The 20,197-nt window shown below is 43.7% G+C and overlaps 2 protein-coding genes across 3 annotated transcripts; one reads left to right on the top strand and one right to left on the bottom strand.

The window, feature by feature from the left end:
• Positions 1-551: 551 nt before the first annotated feature.
• On the top strand, positions 552-5,894 carry si:dkey-183j2.10 (glutamate receptor U1). Of its 2 annotated transcripts, none has more exons than XM_023996068.2 (10): positions 552-680; positions 844-929; positions 2,618-2,652; positions 2,798-2,977; positions 3,476-3,699; positions 3,816-3,913; positions 4,042-4,259; positions 4,428-4,647; positions 4,814-5,058; positions 5,204-5,894. In XM_023996068.2, the coding sequence occupies exons 2-10, from the start codon at positions 860-862 to the stop codon at positions 5,306-5,308; spliced, it is 1,395 nt and encodes a 464-aa protein (XP_023851836.1). In that variant the 5' UTR covers positions 552-680; positions 844-859; the 3' UTR covers positions 5,309-5,894. The 2 variants fall into 2 exon arrangements, with proteins under 2 accessions (XP_023851836.1, XP_023851835.1); XM_023996067.2 differs by having other exon boundaries at positions 581-680; positions 809-929.
• Positions 5,820-19,391, bottom strand: plch2b (phospholipase C, eta 2b). The gene is made up of 21 exons (XM_070445533.1): positions 18,772-19,391; positions 17,484-17,630; positions 16,967-17,210; positions 16,533-16,662; positions 14,581-14,751; positions 14,397-14,490; positions 14,032-14,235; positions 11,214-11,334; positions 10,937-11,108; positions 10,668-10,775; positions 10,134-10,208; positions 9,660-9,760; positions 9,461-9,549; positions 9,141-9,326; positions 8,879-8,986; positions 8,603-8,727; positions 8,404-8,488; positions 8,084-8,230; positions 7,824-7,903; positions 6,513-7,671; positions 5,820-6,309 (listed from the first exon to the last, which is right to left on the bottom strand). Exons 1-21 carry the CDS (start codon positions 19,343-19,345, stop codon positions 6,293-6,295), a joined length of 4,137 nt encoding a protein of 1,378 aa, XP_070301634.1. The 5' UTR covers positions 19,346-19,391; the 3' UTR covers positions 5,820-6,292.
• Positions 19,392-20,197: the final 806 nt, after the last annotated feature.

Below are 20,197 nucleotides of genomic sequence, written 5' to 3' on the forward strand. Positions count from 1 at the left end.
GGGACCGAGAGACTGAAAAACAGCTTCTATCTCAAGGCCATCAGACTGTTATGTCAATGTAATATTTCAGTTTTTTATTTTTAATACATTTGCTAAAAATTCAAAACCTGTTTTTACTTTGTCATTATAGGGTATTGCTTGTAGATTTATGAGGGGGGAAAAACGATTTAATCCATTTTAGAATAATGCTGTAATTTAACAAAATGTGGAAAAAGCCAAAGGGGTCTGAATATTTTTTGAAGGCATTATATCTCATAATTTTGACTTAATATCTCATAATTATGACTTACTATCTCATAACTCGTAGTCAGATTTTCTTTTTTTTGTGTGTCAGGAACGAGCTTCCATACTATATTCACCAGCTGGTCTATAGCCTATATATAGCCTTGTTCTGTAAGAAGGTGTACATCTGAGGTGAACATCAAACCAGCAAGCAATTGGGAAGATAACATTAGTTATAGCAAAACAGACGTTTGAATCTTCCAAACATATTGTTAAGTGACACAGTCACAGGGGACAAACTCATTCTCCACCCACAAAAAAGTCCATTGGCTGTTTTAGCAGCTCTGTTGTGCTGGGATGAATATTTCTCATCATCATTTGTTCTAGTTCATCAGGATCAGTCTTTAGCTGGAAGCCTCAACACAGCCGACTCACTTTACAGCTAACAATCTTATCAGGTATGGAGATCTCTTTCATTTGTGTATTGTCATAGATGTAATATATCCATGCTACATATCTACTGTATTTTTAGTCCACTGTTCAATTTGAGTACAACATTAGCTCTTTTGTTCTCTGAATTTAATAGTTTGTGAAATCACGTTGATACCACTACATCATTAGGATCAGAGGTGAAACCATGAGGGTGCTGTTGGGTGTCATCGTGTGCACCATGGTGCTTCTACTGTCCCCAAGGAGCTGTGCTGCGGGTAATACACTGTTTAATGTACATCTTACTGTGCTCATAAATCCAGTTAATTCTTTGTCTGTTTGTCGGTCACTAAAGCAAGCAAAACTGTGTAAAACAGGAATCTTGACATGCATGAGATTCACCATAACCTGGTCCAAACGCTGTTATCGTCAAGCCAAACAATTTGGTCTCAAAGCAATCTTCAATTCTAAACTTTCTTTCATTAATGACCACTAATGAGCTTGAGAATATAATAGAGGATTTGTTTGGTATGACAATGAGTGACAAGGAGTTGGCATCAGGGGCAGACATAGCAATTTGGGGGCCCATTTAAAATTCTGTTGAGGGGCCTTCTAACACCCCTATACATTTACTGCCAGATTATTATTATTATCCAACAATTAAAATGTTTATAGATAGGTTTTATAAATCTGTTGAATTAGTGACTAACTGACATTTGTGTAAATCAGTCAGTGGGCGGGGACCCTTGGGTAGCTGGCGTCCATTTAATTTGAAATCTATGAAACATAGCTAAGTCCACCTCTGATTGGCATGATAACAGAAACAGACTGCCACTCAAACTAAATTCCCGAGAGAACATGAGAAAATGTAAAATGACAAAATGTAGACGTTTTTCTTTAGCCGTTTGACCAGTCGATGCGCTTGTGTTGGCAGTGTATATGCTTATTTTGGTGCCAGACTCCTCATGTTCTCTCTGCTTGACGAGTTATGAATGAGGAGACTGTCAGCTGGGCATGGCATCAAAGTGAGGGGCCGCATCCTGTCTGGCATACACGCACCACTCTGACAGAAAAAGAAGCGAGCCAGCTGACATGCTCACAAAAATGGTAATAAATCAATTCAATGCAACAAACAAGGAGCCTTGTGTTTAAATGTGGCCAAAAAGTGACAGGGCCCTTGAAGAGCTTGTATGGGTGTCATCTTTTGAATAGGAGGAGCTGATGTGTGTCAGGATCTCCCTATGGTTTTGTGGGAGCCCTGAGGCCTTAGCCTGTATCAAGGCTTTTGATACTCTGACTGCCCTCCTACCCCATAGTGCCATGTCTTTGTGATGGCTTGAAATAACTCACAAGCTGGAATATGGCTGTAAATAGATCTTAACGGTTTTGAACACTTTCAAATGGGAAAGGAGAGTGGCCAGCTCTCTGGGATGCCGGAAACCAGTTGTGATGACTAAGAAGGCATCAATGCACCCCCATGTTTACCTCTCACTATCTGCAAAGGGGTCACCGACTCAGGGTATAAGGGCTAAAGATGGCCACAGCACAAAGAGCTCTTTGAATCCGCCGGCTACATTTGGAAGGCACTCCAATTGCACTCCAAATGAAAGAAAAATATTTGTGAATTAGGGATGTCGAGCCAGTGGGACCGGAAAGACGCTTTGGCAATGCTTCAATGCCGATGGAGAAGGTCTGCCAGTGCCCTCTCCCCTCTCTGTTCAGTGTGTAAGCATGCACGCTGTTGTCCTCCTGTGTATATGCCTTTATTCAATTGATGTGTGGATGTACTTAGAAAGCACTCACAATGCTGCCGCTGTTGGTGATGCTGTGAATCATAAGTGATTCACCTAAGAATGTCATTGGCAAGGTTCAAATGCAACTTCAAGTAGTTTATCTTCCTCTTTGAGGTGGATGCGGGTGAATCAAGGTAACCTCTATATCTCACTAATATCTATTTCTCCTTTAGCAATGCGACCAGACTTGACAATCACTACAATAAAGGTAATTAAAGGATGCATGTTTCTGTCACTCTATACTGTATTGACTGCAAGCATGTTCTACTCCATTTCAACCCATTTGCTGCTGTATAAACAAGATTGATGATGATTCAGAAGTCCGAATCGTTCTTCTGTGCCTCACCCTTCAGCAAGATCCATACACCATGTCCAAAGGCTCTCAGATGGAAGGTTACTGCATGGACCTGCTGTCTGAACTGGCCAAGAAACTGGACTTCAAGTACAACGTGCACCTGGTGAAAGATGGGTCCTATGGCAGGCAGGATGAGAGTGGGGCCTGGAACGGGATGATCGGAGAGGTGGTGAGAGGGGTGAGTAAAGCTAACTTTTTCATAGATGAGTGATTACAGTGCGGAACATCTGCTCACATTTCTGCTTAAGATTGATACTGTCCATTTTAATGTGACCATAACCATGTGGGAAATTACTCGTGCAGGTGAAACATTTTATAGTGTGAACATTTTAAAATGTGATGATCTAGTTTCGTTGGTGGAGTTTAAACACTTGATCGATGTATATGTCATAGAAGAGTGTAATTGTTTTTAGGCCAGCTGTTTTCAGTCAAGACCTTTGTGTTTTTTATGTAAAATGTTTTTGTTGTACTGTATGTGTGTTTATGGTTTTGTTTAATATTGTGTTAGTGTATGTAAATAGTTTTGTCTGAAACGTTGTTCCCTCTGCTGCTATTGGACCAGGTCTCTCTTGGAAAAGAGATGTTATCTCAATGAGAAAAAACCTGTATAAATATAGGTTTAAAAAAAAAGAAAAAAGCTCATGTAAAATATAAATCTATGTTCTTATCCCTGTAGGAGGCAGACCTGGCGATTGCTCCTCTGACCCTCACTGCTGCCCGGGAGAAGGTTGTAGGGATGACCAAACCCTTCATGCAGACAGGCATCAGCATTCTCCTGAGGAAAGACATCTCAGAAGAGGCTGGCATCTTTGACTTCCTGACCCCCTTCTCAGTAGAGACCTGGGTGGGGATCCTCGCTGCGTACCTGGGGACTGCTATTTCCATCTGTGTAGTAGCCAGGTGAATTATGGTGTGATGAAGTTTCATCAGAAAATACATTTATCATGTACTGAGCCTGGCTGGAACCTTTTACAAGTGTAATTTAAAAACTGTTAAACAAACATTTTCCAACACAGACTCAGCCCATGTGAGTGGAGTCAACCCCAGACTGAGGAAAACAACTTCACTTTCAGCCACAGTTTGTGGTACACTGCTGGAGCCCTCACTCTACAGGGTAACTAACAGTGATTTAACCAGGCATTTCAACCAATAGCGTACCCGCACCAAAACAACAACACACGAGCTGTGTATGGTCTGTGTGGTTTGGTGTTCTGATTTAGTATTGCTTCTTCTTATTCTCAGGTGCCGGTCCACACCCCAAAGCTTTATCAGGACGCATAATATGCTGCACCTGGTGGTTGTTTGGTCTGGTCCTCTTGGCCTGCTATTTCTCCAACCTCAGCACATCTCAGGGCTCAGACTCCAATCAACTGATGGTGAAAGGGTTTGAGGACTTGGCCAACCAGCAAGGGATTGAGTATGGGACCCTGTCTGGCTCCTCCACACTTGCCTTCTTCAAGGTGAGGCCAGTGCACCCTGCCACACCTCTTATCCCCTTCTTTTCCCCTTCGCTCTTTGCCCTCAAATGATTAGGCTCACGCGTCAGTGTCTCCATTCTGTCAGTTCTCTCAGCGGCATACTGACTTTCTCTTCCTCTCTGTCCGTGGTTTTTCTTTTCCTTTGTGTAGAACTCTAATAACCCAACCTACCGCAGGATCTATGAGAACATGGAGAGAGCCAAGAGTTGTGTGTCATCAATGGATGAGGGTGTTCGCCGGGCAAAGGAGGGCAACTTTGCCTTCATTGGAGAGTCTGTGTCACTGGACTTGGTGGCGGCTCGTCACTGTGAGCTGGTCCGTGTCCATGAGGTCATCGGCATGAGAGGGTACAGCATCGCAGGCACCCTGGGTGAGCCACATGTCCAGGGAGTGAGATATCATACGGCAACACACATTGACTGAAACCTCTGAACATTATTTAGACGTGATAATGTTCTTACACTCACCGTACTCATGCGACACAAATACTTTCTCTAACAAGCCCGCTGATGTGCAAATGTGTCTGTGTCATCCAGGCTCTCCCATGCTGAAGAACCTCAGTGTGGCCATCCTGGAGCTGAGTGAGGCAGGAGAGTTGGCTTACCTGCGCAGTAAGTGGTGGGCCAGCAGCTGCATGGCAGACCCAGCCAWGGCCTCCCCCTTGCAGCCCCACAGCTTGAAGGGCATGTTCCTGGTGCTGGCTCTGGGCCTGGGGCTGGGGGTGCTGCTGGCTGTCCTGGAGCTCACCATCAAGTCCCGGAGCAATGCTGGGGAGCAGAGGGTGAGCAACACATATGCACACACTTACACGGTCTAACACTGGTTTAATGAAGAGTGGTGGATTGTGGGAATATTCCATATGAATAGATAAGCAGATTTGCCTGGTCAAGATTGCTCTACATATCGCTCCAATTTTCTCCCCACAGAAATCATATTGCACAGTGTTGTCTGATGAACTGAGTCAGCGCTTGAGGACCACCACCACCAACAAGAAGAGAAGCCAGGAAACCGCAGACAAAGACAAAGCATGAGTAGAAATGATAGTAGATACTCTATTATATATGGCCTAACAAAGCAAATGTCACTATGCAGGTCTTGACATGAGTTTTGTTCTAGATACTTTTTTTTAACCACAAAGAAACACTGTGTATCAGACATGCTTACAGACTGTTTCCAGGCTGTTATGTGACATGTGTTAATTAACATAGTAATAAATAACATACTGGAGAGGTGGAGTAAATTAACAATACTACAGTATTATGTTGAAGATATTTTATTGAGAAAAACAACATGTATATTTACTGTTACAAATAATTTCATGTGTACTGATTTAGAAAGATTTAAGAGCGGTGCAAAAATAGAAATKAAACATGAAGGTCCAAGTCAAGTCATCTGTAAATTATGAAAAATCATCACTTTCAAAGAGTTTACATTTCAGTACTTTTGATCAGCACAAATACTGAGAGCAATATATTACTGTTATTAATGAAATGATGCAGTACATTCGTTTTAAAGTAGATTATACATTTACATATTATAGATACCAAGTATACTGAACTGTTTTTGTACAATTGGCAGCACACATTTCGCACATTCGTTTCAAACCTATAAAACCGTCAGTCCACTTACATAACATGTTTTGTCATTATAGAACTCAACACATAAAAAAAGCATTATGTCATAGAACGATGTTGATGTAAAAGTTACGGCACATCTTTCAATAAAACCAGTCTAGTAATGAATGCATGTTCCATTCTGTTCCCTTCAGAACGATTCACTTTGGTATTCAGTTCTATTTACAATAGATGCATCGTGGTGCAAAAATCACAATATCCACATAAAAAGTAAGTGATTAGCTTATACAAAATAAACTTGTTCGGTCTCAAAATGTGATGACATTTGTACATGCATCTAGATACATACAAGGTAACGCTATATGTTTACAAGTGTATTTCCTACTCCTATGCTTATTCCAATTGGCTGCTCACTGCTGTGGTCCTTGTAGTGTCTGGTTACTATAGCGTAGAGTAATCTGCAAATAAAACACAGCGAACAAAATTGTCATTACTATAATTCCAGGGTCATCAATCAACATCGATTTTGTAATGTCGATGATCTGAGCATACAAGTACACATACTTTGTGACCAAAAACCAATACATCTTTAACACTGGCATGCTCTCTAGCTGGGATATAATAACAGAATAAGATATCGTATAATAAGAGTCACTTTTACCGTAAAAAAAGAGTGGCGATTTACAGCGAATCTCCTTCATCTTTTGGTCAAAGAGGGCATTCATCTCTCTCTGCAGGGTGCCCACTTCCCTCTGCCCACTGACTGGCACACGCGAGGGCAGGAGCTCCAGACTTAGACTGTCTATACTGCCACCACTGCTGGAGTCACTGTCAGACAGGTAGAGGCCGTTGGGTATAGGCTGGTGGCCATAGCGGCAATGGTTCTGGGGGGGAGGGGAAGGAGTCTGAGGCTGCCAGTGCACAGCAGCCCTGCGGTTAACCGCCGGGGAGAGTGGCGAGGCGTGCGGCTTCCGTGCAACACTGCGAGAGTGGGCCTTGATCCTTAATGTACTGCAGGGGAATTGGCTGGCTGGGGTCTCCAGGGTCCGTCTAACTCTGACAGGGGAGGATGGTGGGTGTCGGTTCCGGAGAATGACCTCAGGATGAGACTGGGGCTGGGGTTGGGACTGGGGCTGGGGCTGTGGATGGAGCTGGGGTTGGGGCTGGTTCAGATGTTCTGATACAGTTTGGAGTGCAGGCTTACTGTTAAGCTTTCTCAGTGGTTCTCCTGCTATGTCCTCAATCTCAGGTGGGTCTGGCCACTTAGGCTCAAATGACCGACCCGAGTTGTTCTGGCCCGGCCAGTGTGCATGGAAAGACTGAACCTGGTCTTCCAGATCTGGCCAGGCTGCCTGAAACGACTGCATTTGGCTCTCTGGTTCTGGACTCTGTGGCTGAGACGACTGAAACATGCCCTCCAGGTCAGGGCTTGTTGCTGTGATGCACGGGATGGACGCCCCAGAGTTGGAGAAGGTGGAGGACACGCGGACAAGGATGCCCTTCCTTTTCCCCTCCTTTCTTTTCTCCTCCTTCGGAGAAGCACCCTGGATTTCCTCCTCCAGAATTTGCACCGTGTGAGCTCGCTTCAGTGGTTCGCTCTGAGTCCCTCTATGGAGGTAGTCTATGCCTGCAGGCGTCACTAACATGCTGCCGTTCCCGCTGTTCTCCTGGGAGTAGGAGTCCAGGTCCTTGCGGTACCGCTGACGGACGTCCTCTGATGAGTAAGTGGAGAGGTGCATAGAGACCGTCTTTGGCTCCTTGGCTGACCCTTTCTTCGTAGCTTTTTTCAAAAAACCCTTTACAGCATTACTTGGCTTAACCTACGTGACAGAAAACAAGACAAGCTTTCATCAAGTGTTGAATTCAAGAGAAAGTGAGTTGTGAATTGACTCACTGTTAAGAAAATCTAAGCCTTAGTCTTCAACTACAGCAATACAGGTAAAGCAAAACTCAACCCAGTGCTTAGGCCTACCTTTCCTGTGATGTCATTTACAGCAACATGAACAAAGATGGAGGCCTCCTCCATGCCCTCAAGATAGACATGGCGATAACCTTAACATGTTTTTAAAAGATGATAGGGTAAAATTAACCATTTATCACATTAATCCCAAAATCACATGCATTTTATTTTCATAGAGCAATCCATGATAATGGTACACTTGTTATGTTGACGATCCAAATGTCTTCTGTCTGATGAAGTAGAGACCTGGTTAATCCCTCCAGCTACCTTACCTGGCATCATGCTGACGAATGCTATGGTCCTCTGTCCAATGAAGTTTTGTCCTATCGGATCATGGTCCCACACCTGGAAACGCACCAGTGCAATCTGGGTCATGTGGAGGGTGAAGACCAAGCTCTCCTCCCACATGGGATTGAAGCCTACAATGGCACAGAGAAGGAAGGAGACTATTATCTTCCATTGCATTTCCACAACCTTTTAGTGCTTTTCATTCAGCAGAAGTTTAACAGAATATCAAAATGCGTAGTCGAATGAGCACCTTGTTAAAAAAAAAAGGAAACTAAATAGCTGTTGAGTTAAGATCAATGCTCACCATTATCATCCACCACCCTCGTCTGCTGCTTACAGCAATCAATAGGCAGACCGATGATCTCCACCTCTACAAAAGGATCAATAATCTACGACAACAACAAAGAAGACACATTCACATACAACGCACGAGTGACAAGACAAATAGCCTTGTAGTCTCCTCACATAAAAGAGGTCAATTGAGGTTGTCTGACATGTCTCACCTCCCCTCTATCCCCCAGCATTGAATCTTTGGGTTTTGGAAGCTGCTGCCCACTGATAATCTTCAGTACCAATTGAGTCTTACTCTGTCCCGGCAGAGGGTCCTCCAGCGTAGGGTTAAAGAAACCTGGGCAACACAGAGGGCAACATTCAGCCAGCAAACTGTTATTCTGAGAAACAACTACTGTGCATTTATAGTGTTTAATTGTATAATCCGTTTGCTCATGTCTGTATTTTGGCTTCAACTACAGTTACCCATGTTTTCTAATAGTACCCACCTTTATTCATGCACCTGGGCTTCAGTAAGTATCCACAGTTGCCATTGGTTGAGAACTTGGCTCTGTTCAGTTCAAGCATGCGGCCCTCTGTTTGGTAATTCAGTGCAACTGAAAAGATAAGGCAAGATAAGAAATACATTTTAGAGTACGACCACTGTTCTGAACCAGACTGAAGTCTGGATATTTGCCTCTAGACTGTCTTGTTTTTCTCTGTAAGCAAAGCAAAGCACACTTAAGGTATTGCATGAGCAGGGTATTTTACCCATATGGCATCCTGCGTTCCAAAAGGGCTGTGGGTTGAAGTTGCTAGAGTCCACACGGTAGTTGGAGGGGTAAACACGTAGTAGCTGCCTCTGGTTTAATCGCACCAACTGAGCTGGCTTCAGAGCCATGATCTGGTTCACAATGCTTTCATTGAGTGAAGACACTTGCCAACTGGTCATATAAGCTGCCGACCAGAAAACACATAGGTTCAGACACACTGACAACCAAGAGATAGAATGACTCCCATGCTGAAAGATCTTGTGCTATTGTTAAATAAAACAGAAATGATTTTGTATGAATATGGACACTACTCCCCACCTTGTGTTTCAATGTCATGGACCCGGACAGACTTGGTGTACTTGACGAGGTCAGACAGCGCTCGGGATAACCTCATCGTCTTCCCTTTCCTGAGGGTGAATAGGGGAGGGCCAGAGATAAGTGGATGCATGGGTCAATGTTTAAAAGTTCAAGTAAATGGTTTGATAACAGTATAACAGTCATGTTTGATTGGCTTTACTTGTTGTGGTACACAATGTGTGTTTTGTCTCTCATGATGGGGTTCTCTTGGTCTGCATGGTCTAAATTGAGCATTAGCTTCTTTTTCTTCTTCTTTTTCCTCTAAGTACAAGAAATGAACAGTCAGCGTTTAGTCCAGATGGGGGCATTTCTACTGTAACAAGAGCATGTTAGAGCAGTAGAAAATGTCTCTCAAAGCAATACACTGCGCTGTCAGGAAAGTCACACAGAAAAGCTGATGCAGGCCTATGGTGACAATGGCTATTTTCACACGCTAGTGTTGGTAAAGGGGGGTGGTGAAGGGAGTTCGTGATTTGCATTTGTGCTGGTGAGGTAAGAGTAATTTGCATGGTGGAGGGAATGGTGAAGGGGAAGAGTGAAGTTAATTTGCATAAACATGATTGGAAAGCGCGGTGAAGCGAAGACCGGGTAAGGAGGTAGGCAGGGAGGGAGTTGTACGAGAGAATAGGCTGACCTTGCGTCTGAAGCTGCCCATGATAGACCTGCGTTTCTTGGGTTTGGATTCATCTGCAGTGCCAGCAGCGTTCCCCTTGAATAGTCAAACATATTCAAGACTCTAGACTCCCTGCTGACACAATCAATCAGCCACCTAGCTATCTCACTGTCTGATGGAATTCCTAATGGCTTTGGTATCATCTTATGACAGAGCACCTGATAACATCACGAGGTATGCTTTTCATTGTTCTCTGAAGTCAGTAACAACAAAAAAAGTACAGCAATCAGATATTTGTATCTAGGTAAACTGAAACACATGATGAAATTCACATAACATCCACTGTAAAACAGCCGTTAATTGATATAGTTTTCAGACAAAGAATAAGGGCACTAGGCTTACAGTGATGAGACGTTCATTGATGCCTCACATTTGGTGTATCATGCCACCTACAGGGGCTTTTAGGAACACTACAAATGTCCCGGGGTAGTTTTACTCAAAACATTGATATTTTACCCTCCGTATATTTTAGCTAAACGGTAGTAATGTCCTTACATCTGTGTTTATCTGGGTGTCATCTTCGTCCTCCTCTTCCTCACTGTCTTCATCCGACACATCCCCCTCCTCTGCATCATCATCAATGTTCGCTGGAAGCTTCTTTCCCTGAGGAATAACAACCAGTCTGTTTACTACATTACTTTTTTTTCACAGAAAGTGTTGTGCAATGCTGTTTTAAAGTTTCATGATTTGGAAATCGGCGCTATGGAAATGACTGACTGCTACTATTGGTTGCGCAGTGCACTGGTAAAGAAATATGGCTTTACCTTGACTAAAACTTTCCCTTTCAGGAGCTCTGGGGAGGGCAACTTTCTGAATTCATTCATGTTGACCGTAGAAAGGTCCACCTTATCCTGGAGCACCTCCAACAGATACTCAGCCATCTTCTTCTGCTGGGGCACTGTGCAATGGTTCTCTATGGATAGGATCACTGGGTACCTGAGGATGTATGACACAACATATTGGAATGTGTGTTGCCCATGAATGGTTTTATATTGCTATCTATACCTGGGCAGGACATGATGACAAAATAAAGGTACTCACTGATTCTTTGTGAAGGCATATTTGTTAATGGTTTCAATGACGTCTTTGAAGAGGATCTTGGATGTCAGGGTGTAGCCATGATGGACGATAGGCTCCCCGTCTGGTCCATCCCAGCAGTCCACTGACAGACACAGAGAAAGAGTGAGTGAGTGATGAGGATGGTAAATACTGTAATACAACGGTTGGGTCTAATCCTGGATGCTGATTGGTTAAAACCGCATTCCAGCCAGTGTCTATTTAAGCAATAAGGCCCGAAGCGGTGTGGTATATGGGTCGGGAGGTAACCTAGTGGTTAGAGCGTCGGGCCAGTAACCGAAAGGTTGCTAGATAGAATCCCCGTGCTAACAAGGAAAAAATCTGTTGTTCTGCCACTGAACAAGGCAGTTATCCCACTGTTCCTAGGCTGCCATTGTAAATAAGATTTTGTTCTTAACTGACTTGCCTAGTTAAATAAAGGTTCAATTTTAAAATATGGCCAATATACATACCATGGCTGTATCTAGGCACTCCGCGTGCCTAAGAACAGCCCTTAGCTGTGGTATATTGGCCATATACCACACACCCCTGAGGTGCCTTTTTGCTATTATAAACTGGTTAACAATGTAATTAGATCAGTAAAAATAAATGTTTCGTCATACCCATGGTTTATGGTGGGTCTAATCCTGGATGCTAACTGGTTTTAAAACAACATTCCAGCCGGTGTCTATTCCACAAGTTACCGCTAGCTAAAGCTATGACGTTAAATGCCTATCTACTGTCCCATCTCACTGCGCAATCCACTCTCTCATCAGCCCAGCCAGGCAATTTATAAACTTGATCTCCACTATAAAAAGCATTTAGACATTATATCCCATTTCTTTTAGACTATCATTTGATTTAATTTTCAACAGCGGAGATTTGTATAAACCTTGCTGTCTGTCTCTCCGACATTTGCAACATTGTTTCAAGATATTGAAATTCGATCTCCAGCTGTCCTATGGTAATGAACCTGTCGGGAGTCGGGACGAGACACACAGGCAGGCAGCATTTCTCAGCCAGTCGAAATCATAAATCAGCAGGCATCATTTTTACAAAGAAATGTCAATAGAAAACAGGTAAAACGAGATGAAGGGCAGCTAGTTTGCTGTCATTCCATTTTCAGTTTGAAGTGATTGTGTTAGCTGTGTAGTTGGCTGTCTCTTTTGAACAGTGGCCTGGTGAGAGAGCAAATGTTCAATGCCAGGCGAAATCGCACATCATTAGTTCATTGCTATGGATGTATCCCCCCAACAATCATTAGAAAATAGCTTATACAAACGCAAATGCAGCTACTTTGCTACTATTATGGCAACGCTGTTTGACGTGACTGTGTTAGCCAAAGTTGGCTAGCTGGCAAGCAAGGGATAAGAATGATGCCAGAAAGAACGAACGACCAGGCGGCTTGGGAAGCAACCATAGATTTGTGTCGGGACTATATCTTGTGGAATGATGAAATAGTATGAATAAATTAATCAAAATAACGTTTTTAATGAAACATATGTCAATCACTATTTGAATATGTTGGTGACCCGTTGTACAAAAGTAATAATGCCCTCATCTCGGGCCTAACAACAACCGTGCCAATATATCCTCCAAACACCGGCTTTCTTTGATGGGGTTTTATCGGCTGTTGGCATCCAACGTTATGGTGCATTACCGCCACCTACTGTACTGGAGTATGGGCCAGCGATAGGGATAATCTAAATCCTACCTCCCAGCCATGTTGCTCTTAAAAATTATAACAACATATTTGAGACTATATCTAATGACGTTCTACTCAATATACTCTTTTAAATAATTTCATGTATCCCCTTCTCCCTCATACTAGATGTCAGCCTCTCTCCTTCCCTCTAATACTCCTCACACTGTAGCAATACATGCTCCCCTGTCTCTGTTTCCTGTCAATAATCACACTTTCCTGTTGGATGCTTTCCTATCATATTTAAAGTCTTATTCAACTGGCTGTGTCCCACCCTTATTCAACTGGCTGTGTCCCACCCTTAATCTACTGGCTGTGTCCCACCCTTAATCTACTGGCTGTGTCCCATCCTTAATCTACTGGCTGGGTCCCACCCTTAATCTACTGGTTGTGTCCCACCCATAATCTACTGGCTGTGTCCCACCCTTAATCTTGTAAAAATTAGCCTCCTCTCTTCTGTCCCTTCCTGCCGTCCTCCCCAACTTTCCTCTGTACTTGAAATAAATGCCTGCCCTTATTATCTCTATTCCACTGCTCCTGCCATCTTTGCACCATCACTGTCCATATCAGGCTTTTTACCTCTGCCTTTCTCATTAAAACTACCACATCAACATACCCACTACTAAGTGCTTGTTAAGCCAGTATATCAGCTGCCTCGTTCCCCTCTACCCCCACATGGACAGGGACTCAAGTAAATCTTATCTCTGTATACCCATCTGTCTAATCCTGCCATGGGTTTGTAGCATCTTATCAAACAGGTCTTGTCTGCTACGTGAGCTAAAGGACTGCAGACTCATCAACACTGCACATGAATCAGAGCAACGACTACAGAATGGCCATCAGCTCTGCCGTATATACAGCCAGATGATCAGTAATACGTTTCCTGACTGCCACCCCACATTCCTGCATTACAAATAATGACCCAGTACATCCTGTCCTTGGATCTTTTGAATTATCTGTGTAAATGGCTATAAAGTCTCTTAAACAAATCAGCAAACACCGGCTTCTCTGGCATATCACTTATCACTTAAGGTGGAGTACAGCACTGCAATGTTTTGAGTAGGGAGGCAGTTGAAGGGCCATTATAGTGTCTAAGCTTACCTTCCACACAGCGACAGCCAGCCTGGAGCACATAGGCGTACATGTCTACCCTGGACTCAGACAGAAGCTGGTCCCCTGTCAGGTAGGTGTTGTGGGACGAGGCTATGAAGTAGTTACACAGGGGCTGAGTCATGTCCTGGTGCACATGATGGTGGTCTGGTTTAAAGATGTCTCCTGCTGGACTTCGCATGTAATTGGTGAAACCTGCGGTAAGAAACAGGATATGTGACTTGTCTTTGATTGACATACTGTTACTGTACTTGGAGATACACCATGTCTGTTCATGTGTATTTGGCTATTTCTGTGGGCTGTGATACAGGCGCTTGTGTCATGAAAACTACTTCAAAATCATGTAAAATCCTTACCATCGATGCCCAGAACCATATTCTGTAGGTTTTGAGAACATGGCTCAAACTGGCTGACTATCTCCAGACAATATTCTCTGGTTACACCCGCCATCTACCAAACAGAAACATTGTGATGAAAAATCAGCAAATATGCTGATTTTTTTTTTTTTTACGTTATATTCTGCTTTTAATTCAGTTTTACCTTCTGTTCATTTTCCATGAAACGGACCAGGTCATTCAGGTCCATGAACTCTTTATTATTACTGTAGGAGAGCATGATGAGATAGAGGCCTCTGCGTGTAGACATCATCTTATAGAAGGTACAGAATTCTTCAAAAGCTAACGAACCCTGGTTGTCATCTGTGTCTGCTTTCTGAGGATGGGAAGAAAATATGTAGGGTTCTAGTTAAGGTTAGGGTGAGGGTTAACCATTTAGAAAAGAGAGTTCCTCAAGGGTTATTTGAGAAGGGTGATGGTTCTATGTGAAACCATAATGACTCCAAGAACCATTTGAACCCTTCAATGGTTCTTTGCAGTTCAGAAAATACTGCCCATCTCTTTATGATTCTTAAGCATTATCATACTGAAACATGATGGGATGGCGGCAGATGAATGGCATGACAATGGGACTCAGGATCTCGTCACGATATCTCTATGCCATCAAATTGCCATTCATTGTCCGTAGCTTATGCCTGCCCATACCATAACCCCACCGGAATCATGGGGCACTCTGTTCACAACATTGACATCAGCAAACCGCTTGCCCACACGACACCATACACCGGGGGTGGGCATTTCCAGTCATCAGGGGCCTGATTGGTGTCACAGTTTTGCCCCAGCTAACACACCTGACTCCAATAATCACCTAATCATGATCTTCAGTTTAGAATGCAATTTGATTAATCAGCTGTGATTGGAGAAAAAGTGTGACAAAAATTATGCCCCCAAGGACTGGAGTTGCCCACCACTACCATCTGCCCAGTACAGTTGAAACCGGGATTCATCTGTAAAGAGCATACTTCTCCAGCGTGCCTGAGATGGTTTCAGACAGTTGGTGGTCACACATGGTCTGCGGTTGTGAGGCCGGTTGGACGTACCGCCAATTTCTCTAAAACGATATTGGAGTTTGCTTGTGGTAGAGAAATTATCATTCAATTATCTGGCAACAGCTCTGGTGGACATTCCTGCAGTCAGCATGCCAATTGCACACTCCCAGCACAAGGAACACCTGTGTAATGATCATGCTGATTAATCAGCTTCTTGATATGCCACACCTGTCAGGTGGATGGATTATCTTGGCAAAGGAGAAATGCTCATTAACAGGGATGTAAACACATTTTCTGCTCAAAATTTGAGAGAAATAAGCTTTTTGTGTGTATTTCAGAGACCAACCAACACTTTACATCTTGCGTTTATATTTTTGTTCCGTATAATTACTTGCTCCCTTTAGAAATGTCATTGTATTTCCAAGCCACTGATAGATTTAGATAAAGACACCTTCCTTCTTGCACAGCCACAAAACAAAACTGTCTGACATGAGGGGTTAAACAAGATGGAAGACGGGTAATGCATTGTGCCTTAGTATGAATTACTGGAGCAGTGTGACAGTAGGCTAATACAACCATAGCCATCTGTTCTGTTCAACGGTGACCATATGGCCTGGTCTTCCTGTAGCGAGCTTCTCACGTACAGCGACCAACCTGCACTCTCTCAAGGTACGGCTAGGAAATCCTGAGACAAGACAACACATCCTAGGCTAGGATTGGAGATCAGGCCATGATCTTTGACCCCTAAACCCCTCTGGAAGAGTCTTGTCAGAGTGAAACCCTATTGCTGGCTTCTAAAGTAGCCTAGGGTTAAGTCCTCTCACCTTTCAGACAGAACTATGGGATAGCTACAGTATATACAACACTGTACATTGTGTGCCAAACTATGTAAGGACACCTGAAATGCAAGCTCTTGCAAACTAGTTTATAATTGATCCTGGGTTTCCACATGATACATATAATGACCTTCTGTAAAACTACTTTTAAAAGATTACAATTACTTGTTATTGTATTCTAGGATGTAATGAGAAACATTGAGATACAAGAACATCAAAATGTTCTTGGTGAGTTCATCCCCAGATTTATGAACATCTGAATATGATCTTACCTTAAACATCTCTCTGACTTTCTGCCTGGGCAGGTTCACGTTGAGTTTGTGGAGTAACTGAAGAACCTCTCCCAGGCTCAAATTGCCGTCCCCGTTTTTGTCTGCCTCTGAGAAGGTCTGCTGTAACCATGTGAAATAAGAGTTAAGGAGGAGACACGGAGACCAGTGACCATTTTAGTGTGTATCAAAATACATCCTATGTGACAAGACATCCCTGGAATTACATGTGTTGCTACATGTGATTTTACACAAACGTTGGAAGGTATCATGTCCTAATTGAATCAAATGCCCACAGGCTGATGATATTCAGGTCCTATTATGTCAGTCAAATGGATGTATTCTATGGTGTTGTAGGATGGTCTATGTTCTACTTTCATAATTGGGTCATAAGGCCCTATGAGTGATATGCTCCATAGTGACAGAGTAAAGGATATTGGTCCCTTTTGCGTTGTCTCTTTGCCAGACTGTCCTCGTCACTGATGCCAGCCATGAGGTATTTCAGGCCAGTAATCCAGGTACGGGCCTCATCTCCGTTAGTGGAGACCAGGTCAAGAGACTCCACGTGGTCGCCATGGTAAATACTGAAGCAGCAGTTGGGGTCGAAGCAGCTGTCTGCGTAGCGCTGGAAGATCTCAGACTTCTTGCCCTCACACACCTCGTGGATGGAGTCAATGGTTACTGGGATAGAATCAACATGAAAATGAATAAGAATGTACTCTAGCAGTCAATCAGCTGCAATAACCTGTTCATTTTTTCAGAAATCTCATAGCTATTTCAGATGAGTTACAAGGTGGTAATACACACATGTGGTATGCGCGTTTGTACATTATGTTCAAATAGCTAATGGAATAGGGCTGGTAAACTGTTGAATGTAGACCAAGTTAAAATACTTGAGTATTCCTCACAGTACCCGTATGAAATCCCATCTGAAACATTCCCTGTCTGACTCACTTTTAGCTTTATCGTGCTTCCTGGAGGGCCTCCAGCGGATGCAGGACTTGTGTTCATCCAGGTAGAAGAACCTGACCAGGCCCTTCTTCTTCCCTTTCAGTTTGGTCATCTGGGTGCCAGTCTGCATGGTGCACATACACCTCTCCACTGCAGACAGGCCGCAGGGAGGAAGGCACACACACACTGGGTCAACATCAGATGACCTCTGTGCTCATATGGTACAGGGCACCCTGTCCATATCCTGTACTTGTGTGCCCTGAAATTATAGCATTTGGGCCCATATCGAGTAAGTAAATAGGGTTAGGGCAAATAGGGAACGGCTCATAGGAGTAGGAGCCTATATCCTGTTTCTGTAGCGTGAGGTAGCTTGATGTACAAGTACACCCCCTGCACAGAACGCTAGTCTATTTGGGCCCATATAGTAATTGTTTACTGGAGCAACAAAGAGAAGATGCTAATGCATTGTAAGACGTGTCATAAGCATGTGTAGCCCCATATGTCCTACAATACTGAATTATCTTTCAATCAACAGGTGAATTTACAAATGTTATTTCACAGAACTGGGGAAGCCACGCATATTATCCCTTTCAGATGAATTGAGGAGAAAGCAGGGTTGAAGCAGAGATTTACCAACTAGCAGTTGATTATTAGATTAGCTGACAACGTCAGGGCCAGGATTTAAGGGGTTGTTTATGTGCACCTTGCACATCAAATACTTGTATTTTCGTACAACTGAGATGGATACTTCATCCTTGCAATATATGTAGTGTAGAATATTCTGCTCTATACTGACTCATTGATAGTGCATACTGTAGGCCTACCTACAGCTGACTTTGTCTTTCTAATTGAGCTGGCTCCCATTCTCTTACGACCTCCTGTCCCATGACATGTTCGTATGGCCTTCATGTTTGTACGGTATTTTTGAGCATGACGGTAAGAGCAGTTAACCTTCCTCTGTAATCTGGAGTAGAGAGAGAGAGACACGTGATGCCCACTAGTCTGCATCACTCAGTCTAATCTCTAGGGATTGTCTGGAGTCCATATACCCATCATCCACTCACTGTTACCTGCGTACATGTCACCTGCATTGTCACTCTATTATGGTGGGAAACCCAAGGTTTAGGAAGCAATAGCAGGTTATAGAATATGCTATCTTATTTCATACATTTTGTTCAAACTTAGTGGCTAATGACTTACAGCTCTGTATCCTCCCCAAATAATATGTAATTAAGTCATTCGAGGGAAGACAAAATATATGTCAAACGTCATATCTCCATCAGTCGCTTACCATATTGACCCAGTCTCCATTTGGGTTGTGCTACGACGCTTCCACCAATCCAAAAGAACTCCTCTGCCAGTCTGGAGATGGAGGTTTTCTGCCACAGCTTTGGGGACGTCATGATGGATGGGGTGGGGGACCTGCTGGAGGACCTGCTGAAGGGGGAGGAGGTCCTTCTCTCTGCGCTCAGAGAGGACAGACAGGGGGAGAACAGTCCGGGAGACAAGGAAGCAAAGGATGGAGAGCCACTCTTCACTGTAGACGAGGTAGCCATCACTGGGGTAGAGGTGAGGCTCAGTCTTGGAAATATCGCTGCCATCGGTGGGGTGGTGGTGAGACTCAGTCTTGGAGATCTTGGAGATGGAGCTGTCATCGGTGGGGTGGTGGTGAGACTCAGTCTTGGAGATCTTGGAGATGGAGCTGTCATCGTTGGGGTGGTGGTGAGACTCAGTCTTGGAGATCTTGGAGATGGAGCTGTCATCGGTGGGGTGTTGATGGGGTTTAGCCTTGGAGATAAATTGACGTTTAGTCCTGGAGATAGCGGTGCCATGGCTGAGTTGACGTTCATTCCTGTACCGCTCATTTAGCTACACACCTGCCTCCCGCTCATGTCCTCTACCCAGTGTCTGTGCCCCTCACACAGCCTTCGTCTCTCCAGTTGGACTGTGGTTCAAACCAAAACTAATATCCTGAAGACAACTCTAACTCCCTACCATAATCCAGGAAGTATATCCATTTTCAGAATTGTATTTTATCACCCAGAGTTAAAAAACCTTGTCATGTACCACCACCTGTTTGTATGTGTGTCTCCAGAAGAACTAGCCATAGGACAGCGAGTGAAGGCCCGTGGTTACTCCATTCATTCCCATTCTTCACCAAACATTCCACAGCACAGGTCCCAGTGATGCAGCCACCGTACACACAAGTGTGTTTCGCACTGTGGCAGCGAGAGAAGTGTGCAACACGCGTCAACCACTAAATCTTCCTCAAGCTGTAATCCTGGGCTAAAGGAGGCCACAGCCTTCGCCGAAGGATTTTCACGCAAAATGTAAGCTCTTAAAGAAAGGGAAAGAGGTGGGGATGGGAAGGGATGTTCACTCAGTAGCACAAAAGGGAAGTCCAATCAAGTAGCTGAATGCAGAGTATCCAAACACTCTCAGATAGGAATGGGATGTTAGTTTTTGTGGCGTGACTCTGAGTGTAGGCTGCAGTCAAACAAATGAGATTAAGTCTCCCCTTCTCAGCAGCCTGCGGGCACTTCCCTCGCGAGACAATTGCCCTCTTTGCAATCAGCATGTAATAACACTAACATGAAAATTGTGAATTAGCTCTGCTGTGTATTTTTGGTGTCTGTTCTATGAAAAACACACTGGCCTATCAGAGATACCAAAGTATTTAATTGAATTAAAGTATTGACTCTGCAGGAGGAGGTCTT

Source organism: Salvelinus sp. IW2-2015, linkage group LG11, assembly GCF_002910315.2.
Source record: "Salvelinus sp. IW2-2015 linkage group LG11, ASM291031v2, whole genome shotgun sequence".
Classification (NCBI taxonomy): domain Eukaryota; kingdom Metazoa; phylum Chordata; class Actinopteri; order Salmoniformes; family Salmonidae; genus Salvelinus; species Salvelinus sp. IW2-2015.

Excerpts from the sequence above, each read along its gene's own strand:
- plch2b (XM_070445533.1), bottom strand. The coding sequence starts at position 19,345 with ATGAGCGGTACAGGAATGAACGTCAACTCAGCCATGGCACCGCTATCT. Across the intron at positions 11,109-11,213 it reads TATGCCTTCACAAAGAATCA|GTACCCAGTGATCCTATCCA; the intron begins GTGAGTACCTTT and ends ATACATCCTCAG. Across the intron at positions 7,672-7,823 it reads TAAATGACATCACAGGAAAG|GTTAAGCCAAGTAATGCTGT; the intron begins GTAGGCCTAAGC and ends TCTGTCACGTAG.